We start from the raw sequence: 17,039 nt of genomic DNA, 5'->3' as shown, positions 1-17,039 counted from the left end.
GCTTTGAGAGTGCTTCCACACATTCTCTGCCAGGTGACGAATTAGAACTCACTGTTTTTTAGGGGGGGCCAAATCAGTCCAGTCAGTTGTAACTCAGGCAGTCCTTGGCTCGTCACGCACGTACGTCCACCACCTTGCAGCCTCAGCGCAGGCCATCGTAAACGCCGTCGGAAGATACTGTGCGCAAGTGTTGGCGCCTCCCTCGAGTCGGTCCCGGGGCGAAGCGGCAACGTACCTCGGAATCGTGGTCGGCCAGGGACGTGAACGCCTTGTGCCTGTCCATCTTCAACCGCGTCACCCGCGGGCCCTTGATGCCGAGCGCAATCCTGGCCAGAAACCTCGGGTCGTCGCGCACGTCGCACGCATCGAGCACTCGCTTGATGCCCACCGTGTCCCGCCTTCTCGGCCGCCTGCTGCTGGAGAGTGACGTAGACGGGTGGGGGTACTTGTCATGTTTGGTCTTGGTCGCCCGGGCGTAAAGGTTGAGATTTGGCCGGCATGAAGACGTGCGAAACACGCCTTCTGGCTGGACCTTGAAGGCGCTGCAGATGTCCTCGGCGACCTCTTGGGTCGCCGTCGCCGTGAGACAGACGGCGCGCTCGGCCTTGATTCCTCGGCGAAGCGGCCGACCTTGAGATACTCGGGCCTGAACGGATGGCTCCATTCGGAAATGCAATGGGCCTCGTCGACAGCCAGGAGGCGGACACCGCCACGGACGTTGCGCATCGTTTCGACAAAGCCTTCGTTGTTCAGCCGTTCCGGAGCGCAGCACAGGATGCGAAGCTTGCCATGTCGCAGTGCCGCAGGAATCTGCTGCAGCTGTTCCCACGATTTTGACGAGTCAGTGCAGTCGGCGGGCAGACCGCGTCGTTTTAACGAATCCACTTGGTCCTTGATCAAGGCGATGAGCGGTGAGACGACAATGATGATGCCATGCTCGCCTGGCGCTTTTGATCTCTGCCTGCAGTCAAGCTGCTCCAAGGCGACGGCGGTATCTATAAGGTGTGAGGGCCTAGGACTCGCGGATCGGGCGACGACCTTAAGCGGCAAAACTGATAGCAAAGGGACTTTCCAGCACCAGTGGCAAAGATGGCTAGAACGTTTTCGCCGGCGAGGATGCGTCGGATTGCGCCCTCTTGCTCGTGACGAAGCCCCTTATGCCCAAACGTCTCCGTCAGCAGGTCCTGGGCCACTTGCATCGGAGCCGAGCTGTCGGCAAACTCTTGTTTACTAGAGACATTGTCAGGAATGGCACCGAGGACGGCCACGATATCTTCCTCCTCGTCGAGAACTAGGGTATCGTTGCTGTGGTACCGTTGTCTTTTCGGCCAGTTGCTACCATTCTTGATCTCAGTTTCACGCTTCCTCCTTTTCGAAGGAGGACTGACGTGGTTGGAGGTTAGCTGCTCGATGTCTTCATCATCCAACAAGTCGTCATACGATAACCTACTTCAGAGGTACTATACATAACTAGAGTAGCTATGCAGGTACTTAGATCAGATACCTAGATCAGGTACCTGTACCTAGATCTGGCAGTCGACACGTCTGGTGCAACGTTGACCTCTTGTTTTCGGCCCTCACGTGGATGTACTTGCCTGTAGAGTCTGACGACACGGCTCTGGCTGAGGCCTGAGGCTGCTGAAAGGACATGTTGATCACTTGAGCAATCCGCTGTCATTACCGCTACAAGCCCACGTTTGTGATATTCAACGCCCCTTCGTCCTTGCTGCTCATGTCGACCTACTGCCACTCGAACCTGGTCCTGCGCCAGCGTATCTGGAATCAACAAACAGAGCCCAAGAACCAGTGCCTCGCGAGTACCACCGTCCCTTTCTCCCTCGTCCCTGTTTCGACCGCCGCCGAGAGAATCACACGGCGGCGGCGACACCGACCAACTCGAGCCCAAAGAAATGTCGTCTGCTATACGTGAGCGGGAGTGGCGGCAGCAGGCGGGTGCATCCGTCTGCATGGCGCCTGGACCTGGAACAGTGAATTAAAAGTCACGTTTGGCCTGCCGTGTCGTGACAAATCTGTCAGCGCCCTATGTCCACCATGTCCAAGTCGTTGTAGTACAGCCAACAAGGGTCAGCCCGTTTCTGCCGTCGTTGAAACGTATACTCGAAGCGGCGGCCTTGGCCATGGTAGCGTCATAATGGTTTCCCTCCCTCGAGAGCCCTGACGTGGACGGCCCATGGGACGCGTGGCAGGCCTGCAATCAATATAAACTCAGTCAAGCTCCATTCAACCGCATGTGCCAGGTAGCTCTCGCCAGACTCAGTCGCTGGTAGCCAGTACAGGTGAATTGCCCAGAAGCCTTTACCAGCTACTTGACGCCAATGACGGAGAGCTGTCGCCTTTTTTTCTTCCTGCAGATACGTCCCATCTCGATCCCGCTTTTCCGACACGTGTACCGGCAAGCATCTCAAGATCCAGACCGTCACTCATATTCTCTGTGGCAGATGATACTCCATGAGCGCTTTCAAAATCCAGGAATCCACTCTGTAGTATGCGACATATCACCGCCCGATGTACCAGCACGCGACACCATCGTCGTGGGCCGATTCGATGCATTCAGAAACACAACAACCCCGATGCTGTGGGTAGAATGCATGGTTCGGGGTGGTACCGTCCAAGATCTGTGCTGTCGAGTCCGCAAAATCGTGTCTTTAAAGGAGTAGCTCGCCGTGCCTCTTCGTTCTCACAGTGGTGGGAGTTTCGTTTGGGGTGTTGGTTTGCGAGGACACCACTGAACAACTCACTTCTCTTTTTGGGAGCTCGAATGCGTCAAACTTGGAGCAATATCTCAATGTCGATTCGGACAAGGCAGAGATAGTGTTGCCTTTTCGGGACGGGCGGAGAAACGGGGTGGATGCACGCGAGCGTCTTTGGAGCCATCTCATGGCACGGGCGAACGGTCATATCGACTAGCGCATTCGAGTCCCCCTTTTTCGACGTCCAAGTTGGGACGGGAAGGATGGAAAGACTCGTGTAATCCATGGTCCACCTTCAAAACACCATTCCTGTTGTCCAAGTGACAGTTGTCGTCGTTGGTCAATCTGGGGTTGGAGCAAAAAGCTCATCGCCAGCCTCCCAGATCTGCTTGTCACGGCGTCGACGCTGCATGAACCAACCTCGCCTCCTGGCTTGAGTACCACCACTCTAATTTGCCATGCCAGGGGATCTCCTGCCAAGACTTCGCATTATCACCGTCTTTCCGTCCGTGTAGTCGAACTTCGCTCACAAACTTCTTGGAGCCTTCCAGCTCTCCTTGCCGAATCCACATGGGCAGCTCGGATTGTACGACGACAGGATCCAGCGCCCAGTCCAGCCGATACTGACCGACACAGGAACGAGTTCCGTCATCGTATTGAAGCAACATGCCTATAATGGGTCGGTGTCGCTGTCTTTTACCACAACACGGCGTTACTGCTTCGACATTCTCCAGTCGACAGCAGGAGAAGAACAACGACTGGCCAAACCGACGCGGGACAGCTTTGGGTATCGCAGCTTCAGGGTTGACCGACTTCTCCCAACACGTTGGAGTCGTGGCGTGCACCCCCATGTATCTGGCTCGCTGCCCATCTCGTGCGCTGTCCACTTCATTCAGATATACTTTCGAGGGTGAAGTCCCCATCTCGTGTATTCGGGAGTAGGTGTACCGAAAATTGGGTTTGAGCATCCTCCCCAATATCGACACTCGGCCACGACTGGTAACAAGCTAAGTTGAGGTATTAATTCTGTGTCTAATGTTGCAAGATATGTCATTTTTTGCGTGGCGCCTCACCATCAAAGTTGGAGGAGAATGCAACTGGCTTGGGGGCCTGCCGCCACACCGTAAAGCCCCAATCTCTTTGACGTATTCTCCTTGGTCTACAGGCATGTAGATCCAGACCAGATCCTTGCAAATCATGTCTGCGTCGTCGTAGAAGTTGAGGCTTGCTGTATGGCGGTGTGCCTGAAGCTTTATCAACTGTCGTCGGTAAATAGCAACTAGATATCCCTTGACATCTGAGGCATTGAACTCGACGGGGCTCATCCTCAGTCCCCTTGGAGGGAAGGCGGAATAATTCAGCCCGTCAAGGTTTATCAGTTTATAATCTGTGAGTGGCTCTGGCCAAGCAGGCGCCCTGATGGAACCACCGGCTGCATCTTGCTCCATTCCATCCATGATACCCCTGACTTTCAGGCCCTATTTGGATTGTTGGTAAGCTTGCAAATCTTGTCTACGATTGTCAACTCACGTCAGACACAGCCAAGATAGAACGAATTCCCTGATCCCGTCGAAGCTGTACCCACCACACGTCGCCAGCCGCTTGCCGAAAAGAGCTTGTGGAGGCGCCTATATGAACCCCTCGAATGCCAAGATGATCATACTCCAAGAATATTCTTCGTACAACCTGTCCTGAAAGCGGGGCATGGATATGCTTACAGCCTGGGTTGGCGAAATCGGGTGCTTTGTTGTGAAGAGACTGGACATAAGTGCTCCCCTCAATGCGCACATACGACGCATACACGTCATGCTCCAGGTCAATGGCAACCGTGTCGGGAACGGTTGGTGCAGTGTTTATCAGGTGATGCAGATTGATCACGGCGTATTCCCGAACGAGGTCACGCGCAACCAAGCGACGTATCTCTGGTGGAAACGCGGCCAACGTATTTGACATGCGGCCCTCCAGGAGCGTCAGGATGTACTTTGTTCGTTTTCGTTCCAGAGAGAAGGCTGGGGTATAGTCGCTATACATGGACTCCACGAGCAACTGCGATGTCTCACCGAATTTGGCTGAATAAAACACGTAGCACGAGGTGTGAAAGCAAAGGATCCCTGGCTGGCACCAGCAGCCTCGTTCGGCGCAGGCGATGTGAATTATTACATCTTCCCCATCTACATGTGTCCCATTTTGCGAGAAGGGAAATAAAACCAGTCGTCCGGGTCTGGTGTCTCTTAGGTCTGACAGTTGGCACGGTGAGACGGAGCAACTGACTTGCGGTGCACCGGGGCATCCAACGTACCTGCTATGATGGACTCTCCATCGCGAAACCAAAATTGGCAGAGTCTGCAAAGGGCGCTTGAGACACAGAATGGCTGGCCATGGTTGTCCATTGAACTTTGATGCCTATGTTGCTTTTGTGCACTTCGCGACGCGGGCGTGGAGTGAGAGCCGTTTGTTCACACTGTCCGATGTTTTGGCTGACTCAACTCCGAGCAGCTTGTGGCCAACGGAGAAGGTGACATCAAGGCCGCAATGTCGCTCCCCCTCCAACGGCCATGGACCTGCAATTCGGGGCTTTTCCAGTCAAAAAAATGGGATGAACAAGTCATTTGCAGTGTCATCTCAAAGTAATTACAACATGACATAATTTTTGTCCTTCAACCACCAGTTCAAAATTCCAGAAGCTCAGAATTGTAGGGTAGGCATAGGGGTCTCGTGACTTCCCAAGTTGCCCGCGTTGTCAGCCTTGGGACATGAGTGGACACGGAGTATGTACGGAGTACTTTGCGTGAGTAATCAAATCCCGCATAAAACCGGGTCCGAGCAAGCACCGTTATGATTGGCTCATTCGGCTGATACTTCCCCTGACCTCTGCGCCGCATCACCACAGCAACCAGATTTATTACCGGCCGCTGGCAGTGGCAGCAGTTGCCAAGGGTTGAACAACAAACGAATAGACGTCACCAAGCAAGTGGATGGTGGATTCATCTCGTACAATACAGTTGCGTCCCTGCTTTCCGACTAGGTTTCTTCATCTTCACCCTCCCTTCTGCACGTGTTTGTTTGCGTTTTGAGCATTCTTCCGACGACTAGAATTTTTTGCTTGGACGACACCATCTTTCATATCAAGAGATAGCGCCAGAGAGACTGGATTTTTTTTTGCTCGTCTTGATTTCTGGCAACGTTGCTTCTGGAGCGCATGTGCTTGCCTAGACTCGGTACCGTTGATGAACCCCCACCACATTCAACGGCCACAAAACGCCCGTCGTGAACATCTTCCCTTGTACCCGAGTTCTGTCATTCGGAGTCACCCACAGGCATCGGCGACATTGACACGATAGACGAGTCACATTGCCAGGAACCAGCATCTGTCCCCGAGGCTGTGCAATATGGCCGCTGCGGGACAGTCATCCATCACTGTTGCCGGTAAGAGAGGAGCTGTCGTGCATGATGCGCGGGAACCACAAACCAACATCGCCGTCATCAATCAGAAAGGTGCTAACGCAGTCATAGTCCGCGTACGACCCTTCACAATCAGAGAGGCTGCCCAGCTGTATGTTGCGACCGTCGTAGACGCAGACCGGAAGCACTGACGAGGCAACAGACAAAAAACCGATGACAGCCCCGTCTTTCTTGGAGATGGCTCCCTCGCGGGCCCAGCCCCAAAGCTGCATCAGCGTGGGCTACGCAGCGTCATCAAGGTCGTAGATGACCGTTGCCTGTAGGTGGCCTCCTCGCTTTCCCGTCCGATGTCGTGGCAATGCTGATCCTGAGCAAAAGTGTCTTCGACCCCCCCGAGGACAATCCCGTCCAACGATTCTCCAGATCCGTTGTCCCCACGTCCAAAAAGGTCAAAGACCAAGTCTTCGCATTCGACCGCGTCTTCGACGAAAACACCACACAGTCCGACGTCTACGAAGGGACGACCAAGAGCTTGTTGGACAGTGTCCTCGACGGTTACAACGCCACTGTATTCGCTTATGGCGCCACCGGTTGCGGAAAGACACACACCATCACTGGCACTGCACAACACCCGGGCATCATTTTCCTGACCATGCAGGAATTATTCGAGAAGATCGAGGAACGAAGTCAGGAAAAGTCGACAGAGTTAAGCCTGAGTTATCTCGAGATATACAACGAGACGATTCGCGATCTGTTGGTTCCTGGTGGAAGCCAGGGTGGGCTGATGCTCAGAGAAGACAGCAACCAGGCCGTGACCGTCTTCGGCCTGACGAGTCACCACCCCAGGAACGTCCAAGAAGTAATGGACATGATCATACAAGGCAACGAGTATCGCACCGTGTCCCCAACAGAAGCCAACGCCACGTCGTCTCGGTCACATGCGGTGCTGCAAATCAACATATCTCAAAAAGACAGAAACGCAGACGTCAATGAGCCACATACCATGGCTACCCTCAGCATCATCGACCTGGCCGGATCTGAGCGTGCATCGGTGACCAAGAACCGCGGCGTGCGCCTGACTGAAGGTGCCAATATCAACAAGTCGCTCTTGGCACTGGGCAGCTGCATCAATGCGCTTTGTGACAAGCGCCAGCGCGCACACGTCCCCTATCGCAACAGCAAGCTCACTCGATTGCTCAAGTTTTCACTGGGCGGAAACTGCAAGACGGTCATGATCGTGTGCGTATCCCCTTCCAGTGCCCATTTTGATGAGACGCAGAATACACTGCGCTACGCAAACAGGGCCAAGAACATCCAGACCAAGGTTACTCGCAATGTCTTCAACGTCAATCGCCATGTCAAGGACTTCCTGGTTAAGATTGATGAACAAATGGCTCTCATAAACGAGCTCAAGGCGCAGCAAAAGGATGCCGAGCAACTCTTTTTTGCCAAATTCCGAAAGCAACGCGACAAGCGAGACGGCGTTGTTCGTGAGGGTGTTTTGAGGCTTCGGGCAGCCTACGACCACTCCGCGACAGAGCGTCAGGAGCGCATCGCTGCAATGAAGCAGCTCAAGGCCTTTGAGAGACGAATTGCCATGTTGACCGCTTGGATTGCGGCGTTTGATACCGTCTGCGAGCAGAGGGCGGACAACGACTCGATGCCTCAGAACTTGATTTCTATCCGAAAGACTGCTCAAGGCATCCAGGTTGAGCTCGAAAACAGCCGTCAACATGTTCACCAGAAGCTTGAGAGGGCAACCTGGGAGCGAGCGATTGATACGGCGCTCTCCCACAGTCTGCATCAACTCGAAGGGCTGGAGGGCACCGACGACGGCGAGCATGCCGCCTTGACCCGTGAGGCAGAGCTTCTCAAAGCCAACTTTGGCCGTGAGGCGTACCGGGCAGTCGTTGAGCAAGAAAAGCTCGGCGACGCAGCCATGATGCAGATGCTTCTCACTGCCCAGTTCGAAATGCTAGCATCGCTTTCCGATTCCCTGACCATGGATGAGCAGAGCGCTGTCGCTCATGCCAAGGCGATTATACACAGACTTCTTGAAACCGGGTACAAGGCTGCAGGCCAGGTGGTGAAACCCGATGGTTCTCTGCCTGTTGTAGATGTCTTCCCCCCGACTCGCAAAGGCACGCCGAAGAGGAAGAAGAGCCTTGGAGCGTACGTCAAACCCGTTGCTCCTCCAGCGCTTGCTGCAGTCCAGAACGAACATGTGTTTGCCAGCCCGATGAAATCGTCGCCCAGGAGACGTAAGGTGTTTGGCGCGGCGAAGAAGGGGGTCAGTTTCACGCCGGTTAAAAAGTCCAAGCCCAGGGGTGTTCGATGGAGGGATGATGAAAGTGAGGACGGGACGCTGGCCGATTTTGCAAAGACACCACAGCAAATGGACACCACCCCGGACCAGTCTTCAACACCAATCCCGCCGCCACCACCAACCTATCTTGTCCAAGATGAGCAGAGCGGCGAGACGTGGAGCCCGGGGGCTGACGCGCCAGGTGAAGACCAGAAAAGCACGTCAGCGCCCAAGCCAGGGCGATTCCAGGCTGGGTTTCTGTCAAAGACGCGAATGTCCATGCAGCCGCAAGGGTCACCATTGCTGCACGCCCCAACGTTCAGCCGAAGCGTGTCCTCCGGCTCCCCTGACTCTGGCAGGTTGTCGCCGCTGCGAACACTGGATGTCTCTAGGACCGGCAACATGTCGCCGCCGTCGCTGCCAGCAGCTCATCGCAGCAGATTAAGCCCACCGCAACCGACATGCCTGAGGGCCATTGTGGATGAGAACAACCCCCCGACTCAGGGGACTCCTGGTTCCGGCTCAGACTCTGAGTCAAGCATGATTGATGCCCGCAAGCTCCGCAGCGCGATGCAATCGGCCAAAGCTCGCAGGCCGAGTGCTCTGGGGGGCGGGGCCGTCGCCGCCAACGGAAGACGCGTCTCCGCGGTGTGTGCCACGGCTGAGCGGGCGGTGTCGCGTCCCAGCATGCAGTCAGCGCTGGCCAGCAGCACAAACGGCATCTCAAGGGCCCGTCGGGGCAGCCTGGAGCGGCGGAAAAGCCCGCCGCTCACGTGCTCGCCGCCAGAGTTCAAGGGCGACCGAAACCTGACGGCTGGGCAGGCTAGGCGGATGAACCTGGGAGGCAGCGTCCGACTTGAGAATACAGCGAACAGTCCCCGAGACGGGCTGAAGGAGGCTCCGCGTCGGGTTACTATTGGTATCGGCTCGACGCCCGCCTCTCACCGACGTCAGGAGAGCAGGGGAGTCGTAGGATGGCGATGAGCGCCTGTTGAAGGAGCATATAAGTTACTTGGTTGTGTACATTTTTCTTTCTCTTTTCCTCCTTTCCTTGATCCCTCCCGCCCTCCCTCATCCGCCGCTTTGCGCGATGCTAGGCTGGATGATGCGGCTACGATTTCATTTTTGGCAGAGGCATATTGGCGTTTGGATTGCGCTGTGAATTGAGTCTTGTATTTTCGGTAGAAGAATGAATGAATGAATGGCATAGCTGTTGATTTACTCTTTGACATAATTTCGATACTGGAGAATGATCTACCTTGTGTTTTGCAACTATGTATCTTGCCAAGTACAACAAACACTGCAGCTGTAGTGTGCGTCTAGGGGTATAAGTAAGCAACATTTCGAAGTGTAACATGTGCATGGCCTGCTCTGCACCCCCCGTGCCGTATCGCGTCTGGACCACCGGCACAGTGGGCGTGTTTCGACGTCTCTGTAGCGTCTTGAACGGGCCACCGTATCCTGGCTGTGTCAAATCAGGGGGTTCTGCACGGCGGATCCATCCACCTGCATGACCTGCGCGCTGTGCTCCCTGTCCCTGGTGAGCGGCGAGCAAGGAACTTAGCCGCAGCAGACGGTGCCTTCTTGGGCGGCGCTAGTTTGCTGACTACCTCGGGGTGGTTGGCGTTAGCGAAGAGCAAGCTAGCGAAGAGCAAGCGCGGGAGTGAGAAGTGGGCGGGGAAGAGGGTTGGATGCCGATACGTGGCGACACGATGCAGCGAGGCAGACGGACGTACGTACACGTTGGACAGGGTCTCCCACTGGAAGATGAAGGCGCCGAAGAAGGAGCCGAGGAAGATGCACAGGATCATGTAGCCGTTGTAGTACATGGCCAGCTAGGAAGCATACTTGGGTTAGCGGTGCGCTGCGAGGGCTGCTATGCCGGGTGCTGCCCGACGAGGCGCCACCGGCTCTCGGGGTCTTGTCGTCCGCACGTACCAGCATGAGAATGTAGGCGACGACAAAGGCCAGCAGGTGCAGGAAGGCGCGGATGCTCTGCTGCAGTAGGTTCGGGCGGAACGGGGGAGGCGCGGCCGTCGTTGCTGTCACGGCGGCGGCGGCCTCCTTGCTGCTCAGGGAGTCGGCTGCGGCGGCGGGGCTGCTGCTGCTAGCCGGGGAGGACGCGAACTTGGCTGCGTGCTGGCGGACGAGGAAGCGGTCGTACTCCTTCATGGAGCGGCGGAGGAGCTCGAGTGTCATGCCGAGCAGGAAGACGCCGATGCAGGAGCCGGCGAACATGCCAGTGGATGTGATGCGCCATTCTGACGAGAGAAAGCACGAGCCGACGGTGTTGAGGTTGAAGAGCATCTGCAAAGCACGACGGGGGCAAGGTCAGCGCATCTCTATCCGAGAGCAACCAGGACAGGGCGAGTCTGACTTACGGAAATCTTGCACCCGTTGCCCATGCCTCCCATGCCTCCCATGCCTCCCATGCTGTGGCCGCCGCCGCCACCGCCGGTGGAAGAGGGCATGGACATGGCGGTTGGGTTGCCGCCGCCCATGTCCATGGTCGTCGTGGTGGCATGAGTCATGTCCATGGTGAAGAACTACCCAGGCAGTCGGTATATGGCGCTTTAGAGTCGGCGGGTGCAGATGTGAAGCTGTGGTACGGCAACCTGCGGACGGGCAGAGGGCAGATTTTTTGAAAAGTCTCACGAGAAGGCCATGTGGACGGGACGGTCGTCCTTATAACACGGAGAGACGAGGCTCACGGGGGGGCCAGAAGACATGGCTCGAGCGACAACAAGCAGACGGACGGGCTGGACCTCAAGGCAAGTAAGAGTGGTCGTGTTGTCGTCGTCTTGTGCGATGCCTTTTTCGTGCTGCCCCGGCGGCGGGCCCTGGCCAACGGAACTTTATTGATTGGCCCACGGGATCCCAGGGGATCCTTGGTGACACCTTGAGTCGTGAGTCGTCGAGCATGCCTCGAAATGGGCGCACAAACCTGCGCTTGTGGCCGACGGAGATGAGCTGTTTATCACGTCGAGCACTCCGTGCAAGGGCGCCGAGCCGTTGGCCGCGTATTACGCAGTTGTATTGTATTGTCGGCTGATATGGAATGGAGTCATGTTGAGAGTGTTTGAGCAAGTTTTCCGATGGCAGTGTTGTGTTGGGATTCATGGAGGCGCACATGGGCAGCCGGGTATGTTTTGGCGGGGGCGGGTGGGGACGCGCCAAGACGCTGGATTGACAGCTGGTCGCGTGGTTCGGCAGCTGCGGAACAGGGGCTCGCGGCGATTTGATTGGCCGAGGCGTGAGTCTGGTGTGTCGGGAGCCGGCTGTATTCCGTAGCCTGTCAGGATTCAGGGCCTCATCTTAATACCCTGCATCTGCTATCTGGTGCGTCTTCTCCGTACTCCGTACCGAGTACCAGGAAGAAGACACGTCGACGTCACGTCGGATCTTGACATCGTCCGCCTCCCTAATATCGGTCCTAGCTTCGGGCTTGTCTGCTTGTCTCCCTTGCTCGTTGCAATTTTCGTCTCTCCGGCGGTCAGACAGAACGTCATCTCCACGGTGCGACGAACCCCAGCACGGCGAGGCATTTGTGCAATGGCGCAAACTGTAAGTGCAGGGCCAAGACGGATGCGTCGCACCATGACCATTCCATCCCCATCATTTCTCCAGCACGGCGCTGTTGTTGGTCAGCAGTCAGGACACACGCTGGGTGAGCATTGAGGGCCGTGGGCCTCTTGCAGCCACGAAGCGCAATGGTCTCTGTTACGCCGCCATCATCGAGGCACAGCAGTGGTCCTGTCCGAAGAGTGCGTCTTCCAATGCCATCAATGCCGCGCCAACCTGAGCCTCGGTCAAGACACGACAGACACCGTGCCCTGGACATAGGATGCAAATATCACGGCGAGGTAGGCAAGGGTGTCTCGGTAGCACAGCTTCGCCTTTGGCTCTCGGCAAAGGACCAAGTACTATTGCACATCCAATGCCAGCTTGTAAAGGTCCTGCTCCTCGTATTCGGCTGCATGAGAGCCTCGAGCACAACACGAGCAGTTGCTGAGCGACCCCGCGACGAAAAAATCCTGCTTCCAGACCGCGTGCAATGATGCCACAGGCTTGGAGCTGGGCTGATTCTCCCCCAGCATCTACACGCCGGGACTGATGCAAGCTCAACCGCGTCAAAGGCTATATAAAGCGGCAAGTTGACAAGTTGGCTCCTGCTATTGAGTGCAGACGCAGACGGACGGAGGACGAAAGCAATCCGGTGGCGTTGAACCGATCAGGTAGGGGTAGCCTCATCATCCTGGAATATGCGGCCTTCTCCCGCTCCCTCGACAAAGAAGGCTTCCTCTGTCGATCCAGACATGAGATGAAAATGCAGGGGGTGGAAATAGCGCCACCCGCTTGGCTTTCAGTGTGAAAAAGACAATGAACAAGAACAAAAGGAAAAAATGGGGAAGAAAAAGAAAAAGAAAGGAAAACTGTGCTGTGACCGAAATGGGAAATCGTGCAATGCGGAGAAAGTCGCCCGAATCGGACAGCTACCGGACCGGTGCCCAACAGCTTCAGGCGCCACACACCGTCATCTTGTGCTCGTTTCCGACAACGAGTAGAATCGCTCCCGATCGCCGCTCCCCTCGGCAGCAAAAGCCCATGCCGGCTGGCTGTAGGACGGCCGCCATGGAGTTGGTCAATCTGCCGACAGAGCTGCTGATGTACGTTGCCGAGGCGCTTGACCGAGACAGAGACATCAACGCCTTCTGCCGCGTCAACCGGCGCTTCTACCACCTCGCCGTGGCCTACCTGTACCGGCACAACGCGACGGCCTCGCAGGCCGGCACAAGCGCAATCCTCTGGGCTGCCAAGCATGAGAACGTGTCGACGGCCGAAAGGGCCCTGCGGGCCGGCGTCGACGTCAACGTGCCCCAAGGCCCCGCGGGCGTCCTGCCCCTCGTCGAGGCTACGCGTTTCGGAAACGCCCGCATGGTCCGGCTGCTTCTGGAGAAGGGCGGCGCTGCCGCCAACGTGCTGCACGGCAAGGCAGGGACGGTCCTCCACACTGCCGCGGTGCGATGGGACATGGCCACGGCAACGGCGCTGCTGGAGCACGGCGCCAACGTCGATGAGCGGCGCCTCGACACCGGAGAGACGCCGCTCCATGCGGCCATCAACTCGGGCGCCATCATGACGGGCGGCGCCACCGAGATGCTCCGCCTGCTCCTGGACCACGGCGCCGACTTTGCGGCAACCAACTTTGCCGACGCGACGCCGCTACACTGCGCCGCCTCCTGCGGCAACATTACCGCCCTCGGCATCCTGTTCGACTACGGCGCCGGCGCTATCCTCTCGTCGCCGAGGACGCACGACGAGACGCCATTGCACGCTGCTATTCGGGCCAGACAGGAGGAGGCCGCCAGAGTCCTGATACAGCTCGGCGCCGACGTCGAAGCCACCGACGCCTTCGGCAGCACGGTGTTTGATCACGCCTTGAGCTATGCATGCCCGTCCGTCCTCAAGATGCTCCTCGAAAAGGGCGTCAATGTCGGATCTCAGGATCCAGGCCCCAACGAGGTGCTGGTCAGAGCCGCCTGGGGCAGGAACGCAGCCGTCGTAAAGGTCTTGATCGACCATGGTGGTGGTAGCATCGACGTGTCGGTGGGAGCAAAGGCCATGTCCATGGCCATCGTGGGAGGCAATGCTGAAGTCCTCCAGGCCCTGATTGACGCCGGCGCTGATATCCACACCCAGGGCGAATGGAAGGGAAGGCTTGTGCTGCACCACGCCGCGATGACGGGCCAAGCCCACGTGGTCGGCGTGCTGTTACGCAACGGCGCCGACGTAAATGCGAGAGACGGCACGAACCGCACGGCCCTGCATTGGGCGGTTGACTGGCCCGAAGTTGTAGAGGTCTTGCTGGCTCACGGCGCCGACGCGACAATTGTGTCCGATGATGGGCAGACCCCGGTGGATCGTGCAAGGTCGAGCTCGCGGGGCCTCCAGGCCTATGAAATGTTATTATCGAGTCGTGCTGCTGTTGGTGGGTGAAATACCGGCGTGGCCTTGACCTCGGTCCTTGTGTCCGTTCAGTGCAGCGAGAAATGGCACTGCACCAAGCTAGGGACGTTGCTCGGGCTCCTGTGCAGTCTCTGCCTCTGGGCCCGTTTCCCGCCGCAAAGATTATTCTCCTCCTCCTTCTTCAGCAGGGTCTTGAGGGTCAGCGCTTACTGTCTCGGGACGGACTGGTTCTGCAACATCAACAACGTTCTTGGTCTCCTTGTCCACTCCGGCGTCAGGGGTATCATGGGGAGGAGGAGCTCGTTTTCTCGCACTACAAGCTGTTCGCTGACGCACAACCGGATGAGGCCCCAGAACTGCTTCTAAAAAACTTTCGGGGTTGGTGGTGCGGTAGACGGGGACGCGGTGTCTGTGCCTGTGCCTCCTCCCGCGGCGCTTCCTCTTGGCCGGAAAGCTGAATTCAACCGACAAGGTACAGCCCATGGTGATGTAGGGTAATATTTATGGAGCTGGGACCTGCGAGGCAGAAATAGGAAGACGGGGGAAAAGATGGTAAAGGCTATCGAGGGTAAAATGCCAAGTTTGTTTATGGCGGGCGTGCTTGGGATGAGGGGTTTGAAGTCTCAGAGATTTTCATTTCATAGCCGCAGCGAAGATGCTTACATTGCATTAGAGGTTTCCTATGAGTGACTGTTCCTCCATGAAGATGATTAGCCGGACTGTTCTTGGATGGTGCTCCAGATGATTCATTGTTTGCAGTGCGACTGACTGTTGTATTGGTCTCCAAGTGCGCCGCATAGGAGGCGACACCGCTTACGCTCGTGTCAGGAACAGTGAATATGGCGGCAGATCAACAGAAACGCCGCTGAGCAGCATGCCTCAAACAGAAGAAAAAGCTCGACAATAACGTCTCCAACTTTCCTACGCGGCAACGCTGACGCCCTTGTCGCGATTCTCAGCCGACGCGTCCCCGTTGTCGACATGCTCGGCCAAGTCCTTCAAATCGGCCTCGCCCATCTCGCCATTCCACGCGTTCGCCAGCAGATACGCCCTAAACTCCTCATCCCGCTTGGCCAAGTCCTCGCCCGTCAGCGTCGGCACAAAAAGGTACGTGACCAAGACGCCTGCCACGCCGCAAACGGCCGCGACGATGAATGTCCACCTCTTGCCGAACCGGTCTTGAATAGGTGTAAAGGCCTGTGTTCCCACGGCGGCGCCCGTCTTGCCAATGGCCGCACTGAGTCCGTAGCACGTTCCACGCACGCTGGTAGCGTAACTCTCGGAAGAAATGAGGCCGAGCATATCGCCGGGGCCGAGGTTGCCAGAACTCTGCATCAGGCCGTAGAAGACGACAAAGAGGGGGATGATGGCGGTGATGCTGTCGTACGCGCAGCCGATAATCAGGCCAAAGACCAAGTAGCCCGAGAAGCCGAGCATCATGACGTTCTTGCGGCCCAAGCGGTCGCAGAGGTAGGCGCCGACGAGGACGCCGGGCAGCGCAATGGCGCCGAGGAGAAGCTGCCACTCCGCGGTGCTGCGCAGGGTGCTGCCGGTTTTGGAGACGACGCTGGAGATGATGGTGCCCGAGAAGACGCCGTTGGGAAAGGTGACAAAGTCGTAGAGGAACCAGGCGCCGCAGGTGCCGACCAGCGTTTTCCAGTAGTAGCGGATGACCAGGCCGTAGGGGACGTGCTTCTTGATGGCGCCGCGGCGGTAGAGCTTGGAGTTGAGCATCTTGAGGCGGAAGTAGAAGACGGTCAGGGGCAGCGCAACCCCGATGGCGAAGCAGACGCGCCATACCGTGGAGAGATGGGCATCGCCGGCGGCGGACAGCACCACGAGGAAGACGGACACGGCGAATGGCCCGCCAAACGAGAGGGGGAGGTTGGTGACGAGGATGAAGACGGGCCCCCGGCTCTTGGGGGTGTGTTCGTTGGCGGCCTCGGACGCAGACGTGCTGGCGGCCGGGTATTCACCACCTGGATAGCATCAGATGGAAGCAGACTTTGACGGCCACGCACATGTTCCGAGGCCAATGGACCGACGAACTGAACGGGACAGGGGGAGATGAGATAGATGTACCGGCTCCGAAGCCAACAATGCCCCTCGAAACAGTCAGCATCCAGAACATGCCGTCAATGGTGACGCCGTGCGAGGCAGTGGCCAGGATGCCGCCAATCACGATGAGCAGAGTCGTGGCGATGATGGCCGTCTTGCGGCCCATGTAGTCGCAAGTCAGGCCGACAAGGACCTGGCCGAGAATCTCACCGACGAGGAGGGCATTGGAGACGCGGGTGCTGACCTGCGGCGTGTACTCGCGGGGGTATTCCTTTTTGAAGAGCACGTTGGACATGGTCATGAGGTTGTTCTGGTAGCCATCGGAGATGAGGGCGAAGCCGGAGCAAAACTGCCATCGACCACAGTCAGCAGAGGGCTGGTCGACTGAAGGAGAGAAAGCGGCGGTCTGACAATTGTGAAGATATCCGACAGTCTCTGTCGTCTGCTCGAAACCTGCTCAACAGCAGCGAATTGGGCGGCGGAATCTCCCTTGGCGGCATCGCGCTGCTCTCCGGGGACAAGATCGACAACGGCCTCGGCCGGCATGACGTGAAACGATGAGTGGTTCGAAACGGCCGCTGACAATCTTGTGCTGG

At 57.1% G+C, this 17,039-nt stretch overlaps 5 protein-coding genes across 5 annotated transcripts; 2 read left to right on the top strand and 3 right to left on the bottom strand.

The window, feature by feature from the left end:
- Positions 1–93: 93 nt before the first annotated feature.
- Positions 94–4,742, bottom strand: MAM_07598 (DNA helicase, ATP-dependent, RecQ type; the record flags this gene model as incomplete). The annotated part of the gene is made up of 7 exons (XM_040826396.1): positions 94–177; positions 236–562; positions 631–995; positions 1,079–1,383; positions 3,132–3,718; positions 3,785–4,189; positions 4,242–4,742. The coding sequence occupies 7 exons, from the start codon at positions 4,740–4,742 to the stop codon at positions 94–96; spliced, it is 2,574 nt and encodes an 857-aa protein (XP_040675609.1).
- A 1,358-nt stretch (positions 4,743–6,100) lies between these two features.
- Positions 6,101–9,402, top strand: MAM_07597 (kinesin; the record flags this gene model as incomplete). The annotated part of the gene is made up of 3 exons (XM_040826395.1): positions 6,101–6,264; positions 6,316–6,432; positions 6,492–9,402. The coding sequence occupies 3 exons, from the start codon at positions 6,101–6,103 to the stop codon at positions 9,400–9,402; spliced, it is 3,192 nt and encodes a 1,063-aa protein (XP_040675608.1).
- A 576-nt stretch (positions 9,403–9,978) lies between these two features.
- On the bottom strand, positions 9,979–10,955 carry MAM_07596 (Ctr copper transporter family protein; the record flags this gene model as incomplete). Its single annotated transcript, XM_040826394.1, has 4 exons — positions 9,979–10,024; positions 10,159–10,253; positions 10,357–10,725; positions 10,800–10,955. 4 exons carry the CDS (start codon positions 10,953–10,955, stop codon positions 9,979–9,981), a joined length of 666 nt encoding a protein of 221 aa, XP_040675607.1.
- A 1,927-nt stretch (positions 10,956–12,882) lies between these two features.
- Positions 12,883–14,415, top strand: MAM_07595 (ankyrin 2,3/unc44; the record flags this gene model as incomplete). Its single annotated transcript, XM_040826393.1, has 1 exon — positions 12,883–14,415. The coding sequence occupies one exon, from the start codon at positions 12,883–12,885 to the stop codon at positions 14,413–14,415; it is 1,533 nt and encodes a 510-aa protein (XP_040675606.1).
- An 891-nt stretch (positions 14,416–15,306) lies between these two features.
- MAM_07594 (Major facilitator superfamily domain, general substrate transporter) lies at positions 15,307–16,989 on the bottom strand (the record flags this gene model as incomplete). The annotated part of the gene is made up of 3 exons (XM_040826392.1): positions 15,307–16,364; positions 16,468–16,792; positions 16,855–16,989. The coding sequence occupies 3 exons, from the start codon at positions 16,987–16,989 to the stop codon at positions 15,307–15,309; spliced, it is 1,518 nt and encodes a 505-aa protein (XP_040675605.1).
- Positions 16,990–17,039: the final 50 nt, after the last annotated feature.

The sequence above is a fragment of the Metarhizium album genome, assembly GCF_000804445.1.
Source record: "Metarhizium album ARSEF 1941 chromosome Unknown scaffold_33, whole genome shotgun sequence".
Taxonomy (NCBI): Eukaryota; Fungi; Ascomycota; class Sordariomycetes; order Hypocreales; family Clavicipitaceae; genus Metarhizium; species Metarhizium album.
Note: the sequence above shows the minus strand (reverse complement) of the source record. Positions and strands in the feature narration are given on the sequence as shown.